The sequence below is a fragment of the Acomys russatus genome, chromosome 22, assembly GCF_903995435.1.
Source record: "Acomys russatus chromosome 22, mAcoRus1.1, whole genome shotgun sequence".
Classification (NCBI taxonomy): Eukaryota; Metazoa; Chordata; class Mammalia; order Rodentia; family Muridae; genus Acomys; species Acomys russatus.
In genome coordinates, this window is record NC_067158.1 from 35,559,953 (window position 1) to 35,583,980 (window position 24,028).

The window sequence follows — 24,028 nt, forward strand, 5'->3', positions numbered from 1 at the left end:
TACTGGGTTACTAAATTAAAGAATAAACAATCCTCTGCACCACTGGTTCCACTGGATAGTCTCTATACTGCAAAAGGCAGCAGGTCAAGGAGATAGGATTTATGGGCTGAAATCCAGAACTTTCTAAGAAGCTAAAGGGGCTAGGGCTGACTAGAAAGAATAGGACACCAAGTAACAGCAATTCCTGCACACAGAAAGGCTGTTGGCTCCCATTCACGGAACCCTTCACAGAACTACACACGTCTCTGTATGTCTTTCATGAAAGACAGACATTGAGCCTGCTTGCATTGAGGACAGTACTGAGTTCCTACTGACTGTGTTTACATGTCAGAGCCTGCCTCCCCTCTGGTATTCATTATTCTGTCTGGAATATTCTAGATTTTGTTTTTTGCCCCTAGCCATAGATTCTGTGTTAATGACACAGGAATGGTCCTTGAGCTCAAGAAATACAAAGGGGCATGACCCCACAATGTATATTTCGTGGGCTCCTAATGGAGTATGAGGCCCTTGAGAAACGTGAGATCTCTTCAGGCCACAATTTCTTCATTTATGAAGGCAACTGTCCTGAAGGTTGTAGAATTGAGCCATTAAGGTTCTTCTCTGGACTTGGGTAGTCTGGTCCAAGCCATAAAGGAATTCCTGCTGGCTCAGAAACCCTGGGATGATGGCACCGTCTCTATCAGTCTTGATTTTATGGTCTGGGAGGTAAGGATTATCAGAGGCATATGGTTCAATGAGATCAGTAATACAACACCACTGGGGCACACAGCCAGTACTCAACTCAGGTGAGCCACGGTGGCGCATGCCTTTAATTACAGCACTCAAGATGCAGAGGCAGGTGGATCTCCGAGTTGGAGGCCAGCTTGGACTACATAGTGAGTTCCAGGACAGCTAGGGATACACAGAGATACCCTGTCTTGGAAAACAAATAAACAAAAATCCAACAACAACAACAACAACAAAATCATTGTCCCTGTCTTGTCCTCCGCTAGTCCCCTGCGTTAGTTTTATAGATTCCTAGCCACTCAGAGCTTTGGATAACCTACTTTTTTCTAAAGTTCTCTCAGTATACTCTCCCTATGCACCATAAGTAAAGAAGAAGTATTTGGATTTTTTTTAATTCACTATGTAATAACATGGAAGCCTCCCAAAATCATTATGGGCTACAGTCAACACCTTGTCAAGGATTAAATTTTCTACCTATTCACAGACAATTTCTCATGGCCAGGAAAATAAAAAACGATTAACTTTTGAGAGAGCATAGCTTTGAATTGGGCTTAAAGGAACAGCGCTTTTCCTCCTCTCCCTCACTCCAGGTTTAGATTCCATTGAGTTAAGGAATCTGGTTATAGCTGTGATCACGACATTGATGCTTCCTGCTTCTGTCTCCCTTTGTAGCTGCTTAGGGAGCTCCATTCCTCTAAACGTCACCAGATGCACAGCATCATCAACAAGCAAATGATGCCCCAGATCAAACACACACATATTTAGATTACAACTCACGACATGACAAGGGATTTTAGATGAGTGTGTTTTTGAGTGTGTCTCAGTCATCTAATCCTTACTCAATGCTTATTCTTGCTGCTCTCAACAAACCCCTTGTGGCCATCACACCTGTGGCACCTTCCCATAGCTAGATGCCTAGCTGCTTGTCTTCCCTGCTAGGCTGAGAGCATCCTGAGGACAGGCCTTCCCTGTGCTCCTTCATCCTTGAGCACGTAATAAAGAAAACACAGCAGCTACTGATGAATGAATAAGCCAGTGTAGTTCAATCCCAGACACTGCAGGGTGCCACTGTGAATGCTACTTCTTAAATGGTTTTAAACCAAAGCCATAATAAAACTAACAGCAGAGTCCTTTCTTCTCTGCCTTTTTCCTGCCTCCATAAAAAAAGAAAGAAAGAATGAAAGAAAGAAAGAAAGAAAGAAAGAAAAAGAAAAGAAAATCACAGGATATGTAGAACTGGGACTAGAAACCATTCCCCACCCATTCTTTCCCCACCTCCCCCATCCTCTCATTATAGCCAAAGTATCTGGTATCCCTTCAAGGAAGTCTCCAGAGAGTGGGTAATATTATATGGATCTGAGCTCATGATAAACAATGGAGGGAAATAAGCTTGAGATTTTAGTTGCTAACTATAAATGCCTTGACATATTTTTCTTTCAGACAAACGCCTAGAAATATAACAAAGTATATTTCCATGTTTATTTGCATCAACTACAGTATTTTTCTCAACAGATAGATGTAAAGTTTTGAGTCCAGGGAAAAATCGGTTTAAATCACCCTCCCAGCAAGCAGTGTCTAAAACAGTACACACAAGAGATCATTTCAAAGCAGTTTAATGCACTTAGCCAACAGGCATTAACAGTCTTTGCAGAATAAACTAACACTGCTTAAGCTTATTTCCTAGTCCTGGTTCAGACTTACATTAACCTCTCTGAAAAATCACAAGGTCCTAAGCACCCTTGAACTCTAACTGCAGAACACCATGCATTTGCACTGCTTTCGTGATGACAGAAAACAAAACAAAACCATCTCTGGGTCTCCCTCTAGGTGCAGGTTCTAATGCATGATGCACTGTGCATGGTTTGCATGTGGTCCTCAGGCACCAGCCGGTTTGAGCAGACATGCAAGCTTCCACATACCATTACTCAGCAATAGTCTCTCACCCAAGAAGGTGGGAGAAAAACAGGCAGAGGAGGCTCCACACTGTGGACCATGATGTCATGTTTAATGTAAAGGATTTGAAACAGAAACCAACAGTCGACCTCAGTGCTACCGTGTCCTATGGGGCGGAAGAGAAAACCTTGGAGTTTCTATCAGGTCTAATCCAGAAAGGTCAGAGAAGGAAACAGGAACAGGAAAGGGAAAGACTTCTCCAAGGCTGCCAGTTTAGCTTAAGAAACAAAGGAAGAGATGAGAAAGATTCCAGACGAACAATCGCCAAGTGAGCCAAAAGCTACAAGCCTGCAATTTACAAGGAAGATCCTATAGGAAGGGGAGTAGACACCACCCAGATCTCCTCTGAGCTCAGTCATCTGGTTGCATTGTTCCATGCAGTACTAGGGATATTCTTCTCACGGCCATGTATTGGCTTTTATATTTTACCACCTGAATCTCAGACGTTCAAGTTCGTCCCCTGACAGTGGCATGGCTCAGCTTGCTACATCTCTCTTCTCGCTTGACTCAGTGTCACACCACCACAAGACCCTTGCATCGCTCTGGCTGCCAGCTGAGGAAGGGTCCCCAGAAGCCATGTCAAATCCTGCTGCTTTCTCTCTGAAGGTCCCCATTCTACTGAGAGAGGGAGAAGAAACAGGGCTGGAGAGCCTGGACCCATTCTCCAAAACAGCTGATGGGAGTTCCCTGCCCCACAGTGGGGACCTCAGTGGTACATAAAGACAGTGCATCACTAGACAAATTATATAACCTTGGCTAACAGTAATTTTGCATCTTAAAAAAAAAACATGAAAATGTATCCTTTGCCTCAGACACACAAGTCTAAAAATAGCACAGCCAGCCAGCGAGTGTGTATAATTTCTCTTTTGTGCATCTCTCCATCCAACAAACCTTTCCTCTGAAGAGACAAGACAGACATCAGTTCTTTTTCTATGAGAAACCACACTGACCTTGAGTGAGCAAAGCGTTTCCCTCTGGACCCCCACACACCTTCATTTATCCCCTTTGTCCCACACAGAAGCCAGGGCTGACTGAATTCATATTACGTGCCAGGGTTTGGCTGAAGAACCAAAAGGGCTTTTCTCCTGAAATTTCCTAAGACAACCCTGTGGAATAGAGATGACTGGTGGACCCTCTTACAGAAGAGGAAACCAAGTCACAGCAGAGGAAAATGAATCACTGTGTCAGGGCTCTGCTTACATCTACCCTACAGAAGCCCATGTGATCATCTGTTGGTGTAAAGACCAGCAACAGCCCTGCATGTGCATGCCAAACAGTCCACACTCTGGCCTTCACTTTCTACCCAGATGCATTTCTTACCACTTTCAACAACCTCACCCCACAGAGACAAACACTTTCTGTCTCTGTCTCTCTCTGTCTCTGTCTCTCTCTGTCTCCGTCTCTCTCTGTCTCGGTCTCTCTCTGTCTCTGTCTCTGTCTGTCTCTCTGTCTCTGTCTCTCTCTGTCTCTGTCTCCGTCTCTCTCTGTCTCTGTCTCTCTCTGTCTCTGTCTCTCTCTGTCTCTGTCTGTCTCTCTGTCTCTCTGTCTCTGTCTCTGTCTCTCTCTCTCTCTCTCTCTCTCTCTCTCTCTCTCTCTCTCACACACACACACACACACACACACACACACACACACACACACCCTGGTCCCTAACCATGCATAAAGCCCCACTCTTTGAACGTAACACCACCATTCAAAGCTCAATTTCCTTGCGTCCCCTGTTTCTTCTACCTACAACTCACCTTTAAACATCCTTCCTGAACTGGCAAATTCCCATCCACGTCCTTCTCAAAAACAGCTGCTGTATCTTTACTAAATCCTATGAGACAGGAAGACTGTCCTCTCCACCTCTGGACCCGGAACATCATACACAGAAGATACAGCACGTTGATCAACCCAAAAACCACAGCTGTAGCTAATGTGCTTATGAGACAAGAGTTGTGATAAATACTTTGCAAAAATCATCTCAGAGAGTCTTCGTTATCCTGAGGCAAAGTACTACTATCACCACCTATTACCCATAAGAACAAGAAATACAGAGAGGGGTGTCACTGACTCACCTAAGGCTATTCAACCACTGAGCAAAGAAATAAACTCGCATGGTGTCAAGAAGCAAGTTACTTAATGCAAATGCCAGAGTAGGTGTGATACAACTGACCATTTCCTTCTCAAAGATACACAGAGCATGAGGCTACTTTATAGGGTACATATTGCCTACATAAAAACGGTGATCACTCAGAAACTAATTACGAAATGGGAGCCTCTGTGAAATGTGCCTTTTAAAAAAGGTTAGCATTGGACACAGCCAATATCAATTGCTGTGGGGAGGAATACGGGCGTGAATAAGCTAAGACCTGACCCCAAGGATTCCTTCGATCCTGTGAGAACAATGAAATAGCATGCAGACACCTCATGACATAGCCCAATTTGGAGGCAACTCTTTCTCCTTGAATCAAAAAGATGTCCTTCAAACAGAATAATAAATTGACCCACTGTACCCAGACTATCCAGTTCTAGATCAACACTGATTCTTAACATTAATTTTGGTTCCCTCTTCCCCGGTGAATAGTGCAAAAGTCTTTTTGATTTATAGACTTTCCTGTGAGGCTGTCTGCTTCCTCTCTTAGAAATAATACAAAAGAAAGCAAAGTAGGGGGAAAATAGCATCTGCCCCCAAATGAGGAGTGAAAGTCAGTCTTTAAAAGGACCAAACCTTTGGGTTCAGGGTTTCTGATGAGCATTAAATGGTACTGGAAATCACACATTCAACTAATTCCTTTACACTTGCATTCCTCCATATTGCTGAGGGAGAAGGCTGATTGCCATGAATATTGAACTAATTGAGTACAAACTACAGTAAAAGGGACCAAATAATTTATGTGTGTGTGCACATTCATGCCTGTGTTTTTAATTATAAAAACATAATAAACAGAAGCCTGAATAATTCAGACAACTGGAATTACATCTTAAGAAGTTTAAAGGACAAAGTAAAATTTTCATTATTTCAGTTTAGAAGAGCTGGGTTTGAAAAGATGCTCATGGCCTGGGAAATGGCGCAGTGGTAAAGATGCTTGACAGCAAGCTTGGCGACCTGATTCGATCCCCAGGACCCACACGGTACTAGAAGCTAGCTGCTTCCAGCTGTCCTCTCACCTCATAAGCATGTGCAGCTAATACAAAAGTTAAAAAGAAAAGAGTGCTCAAATGTGTTCCTAAGAAAGTAAAGTTTTCTGGATATGCATCAGTATGAATGGCTGCTTTAAACCCAAAAACCAAATTGTTAACACCAATCTTTGCATATTAAAACCAAAGAGGGTATATATTTGTCATCTTATTGTTGTTGTATTTTACAAATAGTTTACTTTGACAATGTATTGTGTGCTTTTAAAATCTAAAAGTGCATATATGAAAGTCCAAGCAATGGCTTTTAAAATAAATTGGCAAAGAAAATAACCTTAGATTAAAACAGTGATTTATTTGTACATGTTTTCAGCATCAATGACCTCATATTACTGAACAAACCACTTTTCAGGTGTTTGAAAACTAAAAAAGAAAGAAAAGAAGCTTGGAATGTACAGATTTCTGTGAGATCCCAGGACACACCGGGAGCTAGTTAGAGGCTCAGTGCAGGCCAGTTCTAGTTTCGAGGACTAGATCCTGCAAAACCGGTAATCACTTCTGAGTTGACCTCCTCACAGTCAGGGGAAACTCTACCTGGGTCTAGACTCTGTGCTTCAGAATGTTGAGCGTTGGGTAGGCAACCTATGACATCTATCCCAGCTTGGAAATTCGAGGGCTTGCTAACTCAAAAGAGATAGATTGCATCGTATCATGGCCCTTGAAAGTAAGTAATATGCACAATTGCTTCATTCCAATTCTCAAGAAGAAATCGGAGCCAACTGCAGGTTAATCATGGTTAAAGCCACAAGGCATAAGAAGGGAGACTATTTTGTGTGAACTGCCGAATGGTCTGCCTGGTTTATTGGTTTAGCTTTTGCTTGTCTACACAACTTTTCAGTATAGCGACACAATCCTCATGAGTCCTAAGAAGTGACCTACATTGAGAAACAAAATTTAACAAGCACTGTATGAGAGGGGGAAGCAGAAGGGAAGGAAGGAGGGAGAGAGGGAGGGAGGAAGGTGGGTGGGAGGGAGAGAGATCTACAAATAATTTGGTAGATTCTAACTATGCAATCTATATCTCCAGAGAGGTTGATAGGAGATGTTTATTGACACAGAACTCTTAATAAAAATCACAAGTGCCTGGTGAACAAAGTATTGTGAGATATATGTCATGTAGCCTTCACTACAAACAATTGAGGAGAGTCCGCTGTGAAATTTGGGTGACAGATCAGCACCCTGCTGTCGTATAAAAGAAAGCAGGTGTCATGAGTTCAGTAAACCTGATCCCTCTGTCCGGAGAAAGACTGCACAGGACACGTGCATCATGGTGAGTCTTTACTGTGGGAAGGACTAAACTGTAAGGTACCATAATGTTTTGCTGGAAAGGCTATTATCAATCTAGACACACAGGGTGGGGAGGGGTGCTTCTGGCTTCCTAGTGCTGACCCATCTCATCTGGAGTAACCAGCACAGGCTACAGATTGAGAGGTGTTCCTTCTCAGAAGAAATGGTCAGTCAAGGCCAGCAGAGCTGTGCACCCCAGCCCTCTCTTGGCATCGCTGCGTCTACAGCCTCGCATAGGCAGTAGTGAAGAGAGTCATTTGAACATTAAGCTGTCTCCACGGAGTTCTTAGATGGCGTAAACCCCAGCCACATTATTTTCCCCATGGGATGGAGTGCACATGGTCTCACATATTCGTCAACATTTAATACTTTGCCATGGGTATTCTAAGGGATAATCATGATCTGGGCCTTGGAGGAGACATGGGCATCTCACCCAGCCATCACCTTCCATGTGGCAGTGTGGGAAAAGCGCTAACAAAGCCCCAACAAAGGGCAACAAAAGCGCTAAGAGAAAAAATCACAAACCTGGAGGGCACCAAAAGCACACACCTGGGAAATGTCACATGAAGCTCTGTTCATGAAGTCAGGTGAGGATACCAACCAGAGTTTTGTGCTGCTCCTAACACTTAACTTTCTGAAAGAGCAGACAACAGGTACATCACTACAACTGCCATAGCTCCGTTTATCACTTATCTCATACCAGCCATGTTACAAGCATCTGCCATCCACAGTGCAAAAGTCAGTCTAAGAAACCAAGGTTTAGAAAAGTTGCAAGTGGAAGACAGGCACAAGGCTTAAATTTGTTTCACTGAAGTATTATTGATATTGAGGGCTCTCTTTTCCAATAAATCAGAAAGGGGCTGGTGGCAGAATAATAATAATAATAATAACAACAACAACAACAATAACAGAATAAATAATAGTAACAACCTATTCATGCTCTCCTTTCTAGAAGTGGCTCACATCACAAATGCTAAACACCAATCTGATTGGAGTAAGCAGCCCTCCTAAAGATACACTGTATTGTTTGTTAATAGATATAGCGTCATTAGAGACCACAGCACCAGAAACTGATGTGATTTTTCCATATTTTCTGTTGTCCAAATTACTTGCAGTAAGGTCTTCGATGGCCCTAGGAGAAAGTTCTACAGATGCAAAGTGATCTGGGAAATACAATCTCTATGGGCCTAAGGTGGACCCAGAGGAAGGAAGAGAACCAGAAAAGAGAAGAGTGGAGAAAGGAATAGGAAGAGAAGAAGAGGGTGAGAAGGAGAGAACAAAGAGGGAAGAAGGGGAGACTGTGAGAAAGCCAGAAAGCCGGGGAGATAGCAAATAAGACCTCTAGGCTCACCAACAATATTTTTAATCAGAAGTCAGAGATTTGCAACAGATTCACATCACCCAGGCTCTCAAAGGTGGATCACTGTTCTCAGAGCACCATAGTCTACAGGCAGCCAGGCAGCCATGTCTCCCCGGATGATAGGCTCCAGCTGGTACTGTAAGCAACTATATTATGTAAAATTATGGGCAAATGCCATGTCACCATAAACAGTAGCAAAATAATCTAATTTCTTTCCCCAACATGTCATTCACCTTCTGTGTGGGTGAGTAACATAATTAGATAGGACAACTTCGTCCCTGCCCTCATAGACACAGAGAAGCCAGCATCCCAGGAACTGGACCAGTCCATTGGATAACCTCATATCCAGGAGAAGAAAGCCAGCACAAATTTGATGTGGTGTTTTGCTTTGTTGCTGCTGTTTGTTTGTTTGTTGTTTTTTTAGTGTGGGAATAGGAGTTGGGAGAGGATAAAGAAGTGGGTCTAGGAGGAGTTAAGAAGAGAGTGGGAGTTGACTATGATCAAAATGCGTTGTATGAAATTCCCAAAATATTAATAGAACTATGAAGATGATAGTGAAGACTAAGAGAGGAAGAAGGAGCCGGGAGCAAAAGCAGCACCAAGCACCACCAGCAGCGAATATGAGCTTAGAAAGATTCCTAGAATCCTATGAGAGAAAGAGTGACCAGAATGACCCCAGCTTGAGGGAGATTAAGGAATACCTCTCTGAGAAGGGGACCTTTTAGTTGGTCATCAGGGAAGATCTTATGTGCTAAGACTTTTATCCTCCCTGTTTGTATGTTTGTTTGCCTGAGCTATGAAATTGATCCCTTGTAAGAAGGGTAGTTCATCAGCAAATTCAAGTACAGATTAGGTGTCTTCTTAGTGATATGAGTTATTCTACAGGAAGCTGTTGGCCTGGTCCCCCAACAAAGGGCAAAGGATGACATGAGGCATTGAGTAACTGGGCAAATTAACAGACCCAAGAGCAGTCCCTCTAGGCAAGGAAAAGAATGAGTAGATAGGTCTTAAAGCCCGAGTAATCTCTAGAAGCGTTTTCTTAGGGAGAGGGAGCACCAAAAATACCACCTGGGCCTTCTATAAAGAAGAGATTGTAAAATGGAGTGGGATCAGGAAGCACAGGCCACCTGACTCCAAAAAACATGAGCACGGGACCCTAACATCAATTGGACAAGAAGGGGCCCTCTAATCCTATGCTTTTTCTCTTTCTAATTTAAAGGCTGAACCACAAAGGAGGCTGATGGAATGTGGTCAGGCTGATCTAAATGCAGGGCTGTAGCAGCAGATCCCCTAACAGGGTGTGGACAAGCAGGATGTGCACAGACTGAACAGGGCTCTACTGTGGCTATGAATGTGGGTAGTCAGGAAGTACAGCCCCTCCAGACCCCTGGATGTTTCTGTGAGGACTTCAGCAGTCTTGGCCTCTTTTCCTTATCTCTTAAGGGAGAACCAGTTTGCACATATACCAGTCACAGCAGAGGATCAAAAAAGGAGATTCATCTTATTGCTAGTCAGAGACAGGCATCTACTATGAAGACAGTGGCCTCATAGGTAGCCAGAGTGGTCTGCAAAATTGGCAAGGAAACTGTTTCTCCCACAAAGCACTACAGAGATTAGCTGTAGATATATATACACAGGTCGCAGTTTAGGGATGGATTCCATAGGACAAGAAGAAACTCAAACATAGGCGCTGTTTCCTCTCCTACTCCTCTCCTGTTCTGAATTGATTATCTGCAAGGAAGCCCATGCCATGCCAAATTTGAACTTCAATTTAATCTCCTAATACTTATAATGGGTCCTCTTGCCAACTGAGAAACCATCAAAACTGGGATCCTGGCTTTACTCATCCTGCTATTGTTTACACTAACCCAGAGTGAGGCCTGGTGGGGGGCATGCCTGTAACCCTGGCACTCAGGAAGCTGAACCAGGAAAGCTGACTCAAATTCAAGGTCAAGCCATGGCTGCATAATGAGTACCAGGACACCCCGAGCTATACATCAAGCATTGTCTCCCAAAACACAACAAACAAACAAAACGAGACAATCCAAATATCAGCATTAACGGTAAACCACTGGAGTGAAAAGTAGCTACATTTTAAACTAAATTAAATACATAATAAATAAATAAAACTACCAGACATCCATGGATAATCGTATACAGTTTCAGAGACCCTTCTGATGAAGTGAACTTATCAAATATTTTTCTGCGGGGCACAGGATTGAGGGTCTTTTCTAGTAATCCAGAAAGGGTTCATTCTTGGCCCATTCTTGGCCTTTCAGATAGTGTCTTAGAATATTGCTCTGCTAGACAGTGGTGGTACACACCTTTGGTCCCAGCATTCGTGAGTCAGAGTCTACAAATTGAGTTCCAGGACAGCCATGGCTACACAGAGAAACTGTCTCAAAAAATCCTCTTCTATACCAGTTCACATCAGAGTCATGTGTGTTATATGTGGCAGCTACACCCTAAGCTCAGAAAGTTAACACATCCTGGGACAAATGAATTTGCATTAAAAGGTTTGTACAGGTGCAACAAGACCCCTGCTGGTAGATCTTACTTCTAGAGGTGCTATGGCAGAAAGGATCAACTCTGAAGCCGAGTGGCAGTCACATGGGTGCCCTAAGACAAATGATTTAAACATGTATTGTTCCCAGTTTATTTCTAATCAGAAATAAGGCAGGTCACACATGGGGGCTGTCCCCAACAGAGTAAACACAGCACAAATGATAGTAATAGTCACTCTGACTACCTTTCAGGATGGCCTTCCTTGCCCCTTGACACTCATGATTGACCCCTGCAGATGCACCATGGTGCCTCACCGTGAGTCTCCTCCCATCTCCCAGTCACAGGCTTCTAAAGGATACCCAAGGTCTCAGGCTACTTTGTTCCCAGAGCCTGATCCTGTCGCTGCCTGAAGTAGGAAACTTTTGATGGAATAGCTGCATAGGAAGTATTAAGATTTGCCTATGCTCTAATGGATGCTGCCAGAATTTACAGTCAAAGAAAAAAAAAAAAAAAAAAAAAAACAACTCTAGGCTCAAATAAATGAAAAAGAAAACAAAACGCCATAGCCATGATACAGGAGGGGCACATAGTAGTTAGGGCAACAGTGTATTTTGATAATTCCAAAAGATTGTATTTTGATCACTGGTTATTTTGAAGCCTACCAGCTCAATCTACATTTCGAAGTCCACAAATGCAGTTCTTAGCCACTTACAAAGCGGTGTTTATGGTTGTTTGTTTTATGTTTTGTTTGCTTACTCCCAAAAGAAGGGCTCTGTTTTCCTTCTGAAAAAAATAAGTTAATGGGAATGGCTGCAATAAAAGGAGACTCATGGCAGAATTCTCCACACAATTTAAATTAATTCCTTTCTGAAACACAAACAGAAAAAGTTAAGTACTCAAAAATCTGCATCACTTTTAAATCCGACTTCATCAATGTGTTTGATTGCACCTGATAAGAATCTGTGTTGAATGGGAGTTGAAAGATATTTTTCTTCTTCTTCTTCTTGGCTTCCTACGAATTGTTAGGTTGCAGCAATTTTTAATTAAAACCAGTTCCCATAATAAGAAAACGAGGTGGAGTGGGGGGACCCCAGGAGAAGAGGCTCTGTACTCAGTTTGCTTTCGGAGGCCATGTAGGCGGCTTGAAAAACAAGGAGTTTGGAAGTTCCCACTTTAAAAACTTAACTGTTGGTTTCACTTAGCATTTTCAACATAGCTGCTCTTACTAATACCAGCCCCTCCCTCACTCCTTCCCAAGCCCCTTCTGAAAACCCGCAGTCCTCTTTTTTACTGAACGTTGAAAAATCTTTCATATAATGTAGCTCAGGGTACTGGCAAATTTTCTCTTTTGAATTCCTAGGGGAGAGAGATGACCCAAGTATCACAAAACACTTTCCTTCTTTTTCTACCTATCCAAAGTGGCTAATGTAAGCAGGTTCTATCCGAATCATTAAGGGTATTGAGTTTTTGCGTGAATAAACATGGTACTAAGAGCTGGAACCCTATGGCTGAGCATATACAAATGTAGTTGAAATAAAAGAGGGCCAAACACACCCCCTCCCCTCTCACCCATCCCTAGGGGGTTTTAGAGTTGAGCTGAGGAAGGGTGAAAAAATCGGGAGATTTAAATTTCAAGGTCTTCAAACTTTTTGAAGCCTTCATAGTAAATCATGTAAAACTAAACACTATAATTATAATAAAATCCTCCTGTGGACTGCTTTCCATTGTAGTCACAGTTTTCTCATTTGCAATAGGATGTATAATGTTGATAAAAAAAAAAAAAGAAAAATTCAAAACATAAGCATATTACAGGTTACTGGTGTTTTATGTCATTTTAGTGAAATTAGCGCAGTGACAACATGAAAAAAATAGAGTTCAAAACATCCTTTTTGGAACGGAAACAGTTTTGGCCATTGGCATTAAAGGAACAAGACCTTGCAAACTTATCTACAGTAACAAAGAATTGTGTGAGTCGGTTTGATGAACTGACTTAAATTCTACAATAATCCAGCATTAGTCCATCTCTTCACTCAAATTCATTTTCACTGGGGTTCTCAGACAGCACATCCATGCTTTCCGTTCACTGTGCAGATCTCAGGCTGGTTTTGTTTTTGTTGTAGCTTTTCACAGAACAAATCATGAAGTCTCTAGAAGATATTTCTATGTCCTATCTGATTGGAATCTCTGTGCCATGTTAAATTAAACTATATAACTGTGTAGTCGTATTCCTCCAAAAGAAATTTGCAGAGTGTAATCATTCAAATAAATGGGTTTTGGGAGACATGGGGGTCAATTTATAGTAGTAATGCTAAGTGGGGAAATGTAACCCCTCGCCCACTGCCCATGAAAACAGTGACACTTATCTCAAAGTTTCTTTTAATTTCATTTTAAAGTGAGGCAGCTTGGTGGGTGCAGGGTGTTAGGGTAGGGGTGGGGCATGGACTTCACACATTTACCCAAATCTACTAAGGGGTTAATGTTGTAAAGAGACCTTATTGTTTAGATTTTACTTTATTTAAATGCACTGGCAATTAAAATGGGTATGGATAGGTGTTGTTTAGTTTTTAGTGGCTCATATTCATTTCCAAGGAAGTTAGGTCCTGGTCTCTTAAACTTTTGCTTTTCCTCATAAAGAGTTGGGAGCCACATGATAATAAAACAAAGGTAGGGGGTGTGAGGTGAGAATCTTCAGGGGCAGTCGCCCCACAGACACAGCAGGTTTAGCTCCCGGGGGAGGGGGATAGCAGGCTCTTCACAGATGCAGAGCTGTCATTGGGATTTCAATGGCAAAGCTCAGGAGTCTCCTCTACCCTTCCTCCTTTATCCTTTATCACCAGGAAGCCCGGGTTTGCTAGTTAGCACATGTTAATCGAAGACCTACTTAGTCCAGGAATTGCTTGCTCTACTGGCGCCAGCTGTACCAAGCCTGACAGGACCCAGGCTTTCAAGTTCTCTCCAGGAATAGCTGGTCCTTTCACTGTCATTTGGAAGTCTGAACTAAATACCACCCACAGAACATAAAGTCTGCAGTCCTTACTCTGTGTCTTAATACTTTGTCATATTAAGGCAGGCCATTTTGAGTTTTTAAATTCAAAGGAGATGGCAGGCGACTTGCAGGTGAGAAAATCCAGACTCCAAGCTCACTGGTTAGTGATTGGCAGGAAGAAGCTTGGAAAAGAACTAAACTCCCAACCCAGTGCTGGTTAAACCAATACCATCTAGTGTCTGAAGAACATCGATTTAACTCAAAAAAAAAATTCCATGGGTGAATATCCTGAGAGTCAGTCACACAAGGGGAATGAGCGATGTCATAGTTCTGGACTGGCTAATTTCCTGTGTTTTTTGTTTGTATGTGTGTGTGGTATTGTTGTTGTTGTTGGCTTTTGGGTTTGTGTGTGTGTGTGTTGTTGTTGTTGTTGTTTTTAAGAGAGGTCATTAGAATTACTTGGTGTAATTTCTTCTTAACCGAGTACATGTTCCAAAGAGGGGGAGGGGGAGAAAATCAGGAGCTAATAAAACAATACTATACCATGCGTATAAGAGTGAGAAGCAAGAGACAGTGAGAGAGAGAGAGAAGACACTGATGGTTGTGTGCATTGACTAAATACTAAAAGAGATGGCTCAACAGTCTCTTTAATTTTGTGTCTGAACAGATAGGTCAGTCTTGCAGTATATCGTACCTGAAACCAATTCCTATTTGGGCTGCAGGACAACTGCATTATTAAAAAAAAAAAAATCCAGCATTGGTCAAGCTACCTGTAACTTTTTATTCAAAGTTATTTTTCTCTAAGTACACATCATTACCAATTTTTAATATTTAATGTATATATATATTAGATGCAATTAATGATTGTGGTATTTTTCATATACTATGAAAAATTTCTTGCAATGAGACAAAGGTGTCATTGCAATTATGTAGATAATTATTTTAAAATGACTTAATCAGAGAGTACATGGATGGAGGTTAGTTCCAGAACACATTGAAAAATAGCTTGCAGTACTTTGTTGGCAGGACAAGTTAAAAACTCAGAGGCAAGCTTGCCTCTCCCACATCTTCAGCTCTAGTCAGAGCAAAATCTTTCAAAGTCACAGCCTGTAAGCTAAAAGTTGGAAGTTCTTGTGTTTAACTTTCAAGAAAGATTAATGTGTCATTTTGGGAAAGCATACTGCTAACAGGTCACTTTCCAAACATCTCAAACATGAAACAGTGGGGAAGCTACTCCATCTTAGGGATTTATACAGGGGACCAGGGTGGGTGGGAGATCTCCTAGCTCAAAGCCAGCTGCCCAGGCCTGCGAAAGGGTTCTCGGAGGCACCCAGAATCCAAAACTAGCTGCCCAGATTCACTCAGCAGGAGGGTGGGAAGACACCCTTCACAAAGCCTCAGCAACTTTCTAACACACAAGTTATCTTTCAGTCCCGTGTTCAAGAATTAAGGTATCACAACCTATGGTCTATTATTATTATTATTATTATTATTATTATTATTATTATTATTATTATTATTATTATTAGCCTTACTTAGAAAAGAGTTTTTAAATTTTTTTAATTTTCAACTTTTTATTGATTCTTTGTGATAACCTTTTTTTAGTCAAAGTTTTATTGCAGCTACTAGGTGCCTCAGCTGTAAGATATTCTCAGTTCTCCAAGTTCTGAAAGCAGGATCTGCCTGCCACTGATAGCTTCCACAGGGACTGAAGATTCCAACACATTGTTACCAAGACTGGAATAGAAGATACAAGCTGCAACACATACATATAAAGCAACATACCACAAGCATGCACACAACACACACACACACACACACACACACACACACTCCTGTTTACTGCCAAGAATTCAACACTCTAAGCACAAGAGTTTACATTGTACAGGAGCTTCTGGCTTCTATAAAGAATCACAGTGCCAGCAATTATATATAACATCTATGGTGCATTAACATATAAAGAAACGGCAGTGATAAAGACAGCCGGGCTTTAAAAAATACACACACACACACACACACACAAGCTCTTGTCCAGCAGTTAGCCAATCAGAAAGCAGGTCACATCTTGTTAGCCCTATTCAATACATTAAACATCAGGAATTCTCTATGGCTCCGAAGACAATCCAAAGCAAGCGTGTTTTATTTTATCATACAAACTTAATCAAATCCTTTCCCTGAGTTAAAAGCCAATCTTCAATCTAAATACCTACCAAAGCTATTCCCTCAACACCTCTGAGGCATGACTCCTCTGAGTGTTTGTACTCTGCAGAGAAAACTCAAATTTTCAGAGACTTCTACTGCCTCAGGAGACTTTGACACACCTACAATAAGACACTTCAACACTAAGTCCCAACCTACAGGCAGATGAGGCCCCTACCCCCACTCCCATCCCCTGGCAGCATGTTTGCCATTCAGCCAGCCCAGAGAAAAATTAAATATTGAAATTGTGAAAGAAGAGTCTGGAGTTTTGCATTTGGAAAGTTCTGAAGAAGTCCTGGACTGGCTCACTGCCTGAGAGGCTCAGTCTCCCTCTCTCAGGAGGAGATCATGACTACATAGAACTGTGGCTGGCTTCAATGGGGAGCTAACTCCTGTCCCAAGGTAGAGTCCTTTGGGAGGCACAAGCTTTGGAGAGAGGAGAAAGCATAGAAACACCCCCCTCCACACACACACACACACAATCAACCTGTTTCTGAATTTAACACTGAAGCAGGCAAACCTGTGAGTCTCCTCCCTACCCCACCTCCAGGGAGTTCTGGAAAGTAGGCACGACTCCTCTCTTGCCCCTTTTACCTAAATTTTAGTCACTTTGAAAAAGTAAGTACAGGTCAAAACAGACTTCCTATGGAATTTGCAGTTATACGTATACATTATATCACACATATACACACCCCACAGACACAAACATTTACAAAATCTCTTGCAATTTTTATCTCAACAAACAGGACCACCTCTAAGCCTATAAACATCAGAGTTCTGGGAAACCTGCGTTTCTTAGAGACCCCTCATATGAACCAAGCGCTGGCTTGTCTATTTGCAGATTCTAAGATTCCGGCAGAAACTGTCCCCAGCTTCAAGAGTTACTGTCCCTAAAACCCAGCAATCAAACTCACGGGTTCACCCCTGCTGCGCTTATTCCCACCTACGTGATAGTAGCTGGTGGGACACTTCCCACAGAATTTAGCGAGGAAACCCAGGAAAAGCCCATGCACAGTTTTTTTGTTTGTTTGTTTGTTTTGGTTTTCTAGTTGTTATTTTTTTTAATCCACAAACACAAGGCAAGGTTGAAGAACTTACCTCTGTACGAGACTGCAGTCTCTTGTTCATCTCATAGATTCGGTACTCTGGCTGTACCATGTATGGTGTATGTCTCCTATAAAATGGGCCGAAAGGAGAAGAATAGAAGGGGTCATGTGGTGTGCTGGACATCTTGCCTGCTTGTCGAAAATCAAGCTGAGCAGAGTATCAGGAACGTCCATGCAGAGCACATGGGCTGTGTTCTTCACAGTACAAAGTAGACGCACGCACACACGCTCGCGCGCACACAGAGGCAGGCAAGCAGGCAGGCTGAACACACTGGCTGGGAAGTGCTGTGGGAGCCCTCTATAGCGAGCTAGAGAGGAGAGGGAGCGAGGAGGGAGGGAGGGAGGGAGAGAGCGCGGGAGGGGAGGGAGCACTGGAGCTCAGAGAGGGAGAGAGCGGAGGTTGGAGGTTGGGAGGGAGGAAGGGAGGGAAGGAAGGAAGGAGGGAGAAGGGGGAGAGGGAGTTGAGAGAGAGAGAGAGAGAGAGAGAGAGAGAGAGAGAGAGAGAGAGAGAGAGAGAGAGAGAGAGAGAGAGACTGGATAACTAGAAGCTCCAATTGCTTGTTTTTAAAGAAGCAGTTGCTGAAGAGGTCATTTCCTGTCCACACTGTAGACTAGTTCAAAAATATAATTCTCCTCATAGTCTGACAAGAGGTCTAAGGCTGAGTTTTATTTTTTTTTTTTTCCTCTACCCAAGACCTTGCACAGCCTGATTGCTAAGCTTGTTAGCATGGAGGTGGGTTCTCCCACTGCCTAAACCTCTCGCAGCCCCTGACTGACAACCACACTGTTGTAACGTATCAGAAATAGGATGGCTCCCAAATACAACAGCACTGGCACTCTGGTCCCTCTGAATTTGGAATGGTGATTCACTCCCCCGGGGAAGATTCCTCTGGGCCCTCAGCTCCCTACAGAGTTTTGGCTGTACCTGCTGTACTTCGGGTAGGCAGCTGTGTCTTAGCACTCCCCTCCCCCTGCCTTCCAAACTATGCATATGCCCAGCCCCCTTTCTGTCCTCCCCAAACCTCAGTCAAGCCCTTTGAAGATGGTTTTAGGGGGCCTTTATTCAGGTTGCCTGCATAGTCTCAGGTAAAAAACAGTATCACCTGACCTGAATGAGGGGCCATCTAAAATCCATCCAAGAGGCAATGGACATTTACTTCTACAAGGAAAAAAAAAAAAAAAATCCAAAACGCAGACCGCCAAGTAAGATAGGAAAAGCAAAGGAGAAATGGAGTAAGAAATTGCAGATAATTGAATGTATTGTCTGTATTGTCCCCAAAGTAACATGTCCAACTCTGGTGACGAGGTCTTTGCTTCCCCCCAAGAGTGGCCAAGTCTATAAATCTTAGTTGTGGTATATGACAACTGGAAGAAACCCCAAATATCCCATGGGAGGGGAGAATTGCTACAAAGAATTAGGGAATCTAGAAAAGAGCCCAATTTTTGCTGGCTGCAAGGTTAACCAGATACGTGACACTTAGCAAAGCCCAGCCCCCAGAAAATCCAAATGCAAAGAGCTCACACCTAGTTAGCTAAGTCAGGGGAAAGGGGGCAAAGACCACAGAAAAGCAAGATGAATGCAAGACCTGGATGCAAATGCATGCAAATGAGACATTTCTTCTTTTTTAATAAACAGATTAATTAACTTTCTGCCCCAGTTGTGGCTTGGGGTATTTTAGAGTCAACTAGCCAGCAGGGGGATAGCTGCTGTTAGTTCTGCAGTTTACATCCAGGAGAAAAAAAAGTCCCTAAATTGCTGTCTTGATCAGTCTTGTCTCCCACCTGCAAGAAATGTTTGCAGAGTCCACCCCAAAATTCCAGCACACAGTCAAGTCACTTGCCAGGATAGGATTAGGGGAGGTATTACTCTTAGGCTGCTCAGAACACGTGTCTGGAGACCCCAATGCCGGCCAGCACGCTGGGTTTCAAGTTTCATTACAAACCCAAAAGCTGGGCCAAATTTGCTGCAAGCTTTGTCAAAACACACAACCTCCTAAAGACGAGATTTCAAACAAATTTGGTGTGATTTATGCTTCGGTATGGTGGCCATCGCAAAAGCCAACCTTTCCTCGTGCATAAATCCCCCAAGTAAAGGCATTTCTAGAGTTCGGTGTCTGCCTGAGTTTGTGTTTGCCTTTTCATGGCAGTGCTTGAGTCACAGGACCTCCTAGGCAGGTGTGTGCATCCCAGGAATGATCCAGCCCCACCAAGGGAGAGCTGTGCTCAGATTCAGGCAAGCTTCACCCTGGGTTGTTCTGGCGAAGCACTCCAAGTTATCACTGGAAATATTTGCTGTTCGTGCCTAAAAACTCCACAGGCAACTTTCCCAGGCTTACTCCTTTTCCGTGGATTTCCATCCTTGTACCTTCTCGAGGCTCCAAACTGGTCGGCTGCGTACAGACTTACAATCCTCTTATTGCTTGCATTCCATCCTTCCTCCCAATCAGAGTGCTCAGCATAGGAAACAGAAACTGACCATACTCTATGCTTTCGCTTTTAGCAAGAAGCATTTCAAGTAGAAAAAAAAAAAAAGTTCCAGTTCTCGACACTCATGCTACACAGGTGCCTGGAGCTGAGGAAGACTTTGGATTCCCATTCATCCATTCATTCGTTCATTCATTCATTCACTTTGTCTCTTCATTTGCTGTCATTCATTTATTTATTTGTGATCTTTTATCTTTGCAGGGAAATGATCTTTCCTTCATGTGTGACACATTTATGTTTTTGTCCCTTCTTTACTTACACATGCCTGTTTATCATTCTACTCAGTTAAATTGTCTCCTTATGCCTTAACCCTTCAGAGTTTGCTTGCTACTAATTATTGTATGTTGCAGAGGGCACATAGGGAAGTAGTGGACAACTTTGTGGAGCTGGCTCTTTTTTCCCCCCACATTTACAGGGATGCTAAACATCAAAAGAGCCTATCTGAGGGTTTCAGAGGCTAGTGTCTTGACCTGCTGAGCCAACTCATGGGCCACATACAGTAGCCTTTTCTAATTCATCATTAGTTACTCAACTGTCCTTCACAATGGGTAGGGATATCTCCAGAATCAACCTCAGACATCGCCCATGTTGTAGGGACAATGAAAGTGCATGCTTCATAAGATTACTGCTAAAGATTTGTGAACGCAAGACCATTAGAACGGTCGCATCTATGCACTGAAGCAAAGTTACGATTATTGGGTGCCTGTTTCCAGCTTAGGCACTAGAGAGCACAGGCAGGCCTAAGCTGGCACAGCAGAAAGACTTCTCCTATTTACTGATTGTAAGGGAGATCCCTCAGAGATGCACTGGTCAACACTGGGAAGATCATTCCCAGTTGTAACATGCTGTGATGGAGATAAGTTATAATTTAAAAAAAATATTAAAAATCCTCCCGTGGGTTGGCCGTGTCCCCCCCCGCCCCCCCCCCCCGCGTTCTTTTCTTTGAGGACTTCTATGTGAAATATCCTACTCTCTGCCAGTTGTTAGAACTTCCTACAACAAGATTCTGGGCTGAAGGCTCAGAACCCAGAGTATGAGTATTGCAGTCATTTTCACAATAGATCAGTGGACTGACTTGATTACTACTCCCATTTTTTTTTTTTTTTTTTTTTTTTTTTTTTGGTGGCATATAACCTTTAAATTCCAGCACTTAGGAGTGGTCAGCCTGGTCTGCATAGTGAGTTCCAGGTCAGTCAGGGCTGCATAGTTGGCACGAAAAAATTTGTGAAGTCCCAATAAAATCTATTATTTAGTTGACTTAGTGCCATGCTTCTCTGAGTATCTGGGGGAAGCTAGGCAGAGGGAACACAGGGGTTCTTTTATCTTTGAACTTTCATTTTCCCGTCTTCCAGGGGCTGATGCCCATTATGTGCACCCTACTACCCCCATATTACAGATATGGAAACCGAGGCTTCAGGAGACTAAGAAAGTTCTGCAAGGACATGCAGTGAGTACTAGAGACAAGGTTCACACACCCTTTGCCTGACTGGTCTTCAGCATTTCCTCATCCGAAGAGTACCCAGTGGCCACTGGGTGTGCTTAAGGAGTATGGACTAATGAAATGGGGAAAGAAGCCTGATTTTATTCTTCATCCTGTACACTCTCATATTGTCATAGTTCCCCTTCCTATTCTAGAGCCTTCTCTTGAAGCCTGGTTTAGCCATTCCCAACAGCCTCGTCAACAGTCTCCAGCCCCTGCAGGATGCTGACCTTGCAATGTCAGCTCTCTGGTTGCCTGTGTCCTGACTTCCTTCCCTCCTTCTTGAGGGATCATCTCTGAACCTTCTGGTCCACAAGTGAAGGAAGTCTAGTACTTATCAACCCTTTAGTGCAAATAGGAAAATTCAACATAGTGTTGTCTGTATATCATCGAAGCAAGAGCAAGTACAAGGACAGATGACTGTTCTATGGCCCTCAACAACTGACCCATACTTAATGACATTTTATTTTGCATTTTGAGCATCGGCTCTTGCAGCTCAGAACCTAAGCTAAAACAAGTTGTTTACTTTTACTGCACAGAACACTTGCTTTGCCATTCACTGAAATACTTTCCGACAACTTCATAAGGGAAGGATTTTACCCAGTTCTCATCTCCATCTTTCCTTGGAAAGCCAGCATGTCTGGCAGCTGTTGGCTCCACCCCGGCTTCATGGCAGCTGGACTGTCCCTGCCTTCTACTGCCCTAGGGCTTTCACTCTTCAAGGTCTCATCTTCCTCCTTGACAGGTCTCCATCCTCTCTCCCTTCCTTACCACTGCCCATACCTTACTCATTCAGTCTGCCTTTCATTCAACACAGTTTTGGCTAATTGGCATATTCAAGGTGCAGTTGAGATGTGCTGAAAGGGAAAGACCTATAAACACAGTCTCTGCTTTCATGACTAAACACAGGGCCAACATCTAGACCAGGGGATCATGGAGATATTATTCTTTAACTCTGGGGTCTTTACAGTAAAGAATAAGACATGAATACAAACTTTAGAGTTTCACCAGCCAGCATTTTGTTTTGTTTTGTTTTGTTTTGTTTTTCAAGACAGGGTTTCTCTGTGTAGCCTTGGCTATCCAGGACTCACTTTGTAGACCAGGCTGGCCTCGAACTCACAACGATCTACCTACCTCTGCCTCCTGAATGCTGAGATTAAGGGCATGTGTCACCAGGCCCAGCTACCAGCCAGCATTAAATCATGACATCTACATTTCATTGTATGGCTATGACACTTAATTTCTCTGTGCTTCAGTGTTTTTGTCTGAAAAATGGGCACCAACAGCAATCCTATCTTTCTTACAAAGGTGACATAGACTAATGTATATAAGCTGATTGTGATTGTGTCTGCCATTTACTATATAGTCATAATCATTAATATTAGAGGAGGTTACAAAAATGTACTAATCTCAGAGATAAAGGTAGATTAACAATATGGAGCTCAGAGAACAGGCTGGAAGGATAAATGGTCACCAGCTATAGAAATGGAACAGAAAATACCAAAGGCATCATATGATATGCATCTTCAGATTTATAATTGAGAATGACCAGGAATCCATGCAAGTACAGAAATCAAGGAAGGTTTCACAATGGAGGTGATACTTGTGATCCTCCTTAAGGATCTTTCAGCAAGACAAGAGAGAAAGATCAAGAGGTATCGTAGCAAGCAGAAGAGATGCCATGCAAATGAACACACATGACATCAAATATGACAAGAAACTGGGAAGAAGTGGAAACATTACAAAGATGAATCTAATTCTAATTGGAAAAGAATTAGGGATGTATGGAAGTGGGAGTGGAGGGGGAGAGGTAGAAATGACATAAATGTGGTACGTATAAAACTCTCAAAATATAAATTGCAAAAAATAATCCTTTAAGGATTAAAAAAAGAGATGAGGCCAATGTTAGAATACCATTCATGCCATTCACGGATATTTGCACATTTTTATGTGCTAGACAGCCCATGTGTGTCAGTGTTCTCCAACGGAAGCAGTACATGCTGAAGGGAGGCTTGGTAAATTGACTTCCACAATGTAGTTCAAGTAGTTCAACAATGGTTGTCTCATATCTAAGAGGTGGAGAACTTGGTAGTTGTTCACTCTGTGAGGTTGTATATGTCAACCTCAGCAGTTCCAAACTAGAACTAAAGGCATAGAGTATTCCTGGAGAGCTACTAGTCTTCAGTCCATGCCAGAAGCCCAAAGAAGCTGATTCTTCTATCATCAAAGGAATCAGAAAACAATAATGGGGCGGATGAATACATCAGCAAGAGTGAAGGTCAAGATGATGCAGGAATGGGGAGCTTCCCTTCTTCCAGCTACCAGAGGGTGTTGCTCACATTTAGAGTGGGTGTTCCTCTAGAAATTAGGACAATTAAGACAATTTCCCCACCCAGACATACCATAGACTGATTTGTTGTGGGCAATTCCTTAACCTGACCATTAAACTAACCATCAGAGCCCAGAATAGCAATGCAATTATTTCACTCAAACAACTTGACTTACAGATACAAGGAGGATATATTGATTTCAGACAGACTCAAGAACTGAACTGGTCATGGGATGTTGATGTCATCTACCCAGCATGCATCAAAAACTTCTCTGTGGTAATGAATCTTAGTCATCTCTAGACATTTACAGTCACTATGGAAACACTTCTGGGTATGGCTATGAGGTTGTTTCCAATAAAGTTAGCTGAAGAGGAAAGGTTCATCCCAAATTGGATGTTACAATGCTGTGGGATGGAGTCCTGGGCTGAATTA

The 24,028-nt window shown here is 42.7% G+C and overlaps 1 protein-coding gene across 12 annotated transcripts in view; it reads right to left on the bottom strand.

Annotated features, from left to right (window-relative positions):
- Ldb2 (LIM domain binding 2) overlaps nucleotides 1–17,609 on the bottom strand; it is a 318,407-nt gene extending 300,798 nt beyond the window's left edge. For 6 of the 12 annotated variants that reach the window (XM_051164876.1, XM_051164874.1, XM_051164885.1 and 3 more), the window contains exon 1: nucleotides 17,295–17,607. In XM_051164876.1, the coding sequence (XP_051020833.1) occupies nucleotides 17,295–17,426 (132 nt within the window). In that variant the 5' untranslated portion in view covers nucleotides 17,427–17,607. Of the gene's footprint in view, nucleotides 1–17,294 lie in introns of all 12 variants that reach the window. The other 6 variants (XM_051164875.1, XM_051164882.1, XM_051164879.1 and 3 more) reach the window with 3 other exon arrangements.
- Between the last annotated feature and the right edge of the window lie 6,419 nt (nucleotides 17,610–24,028).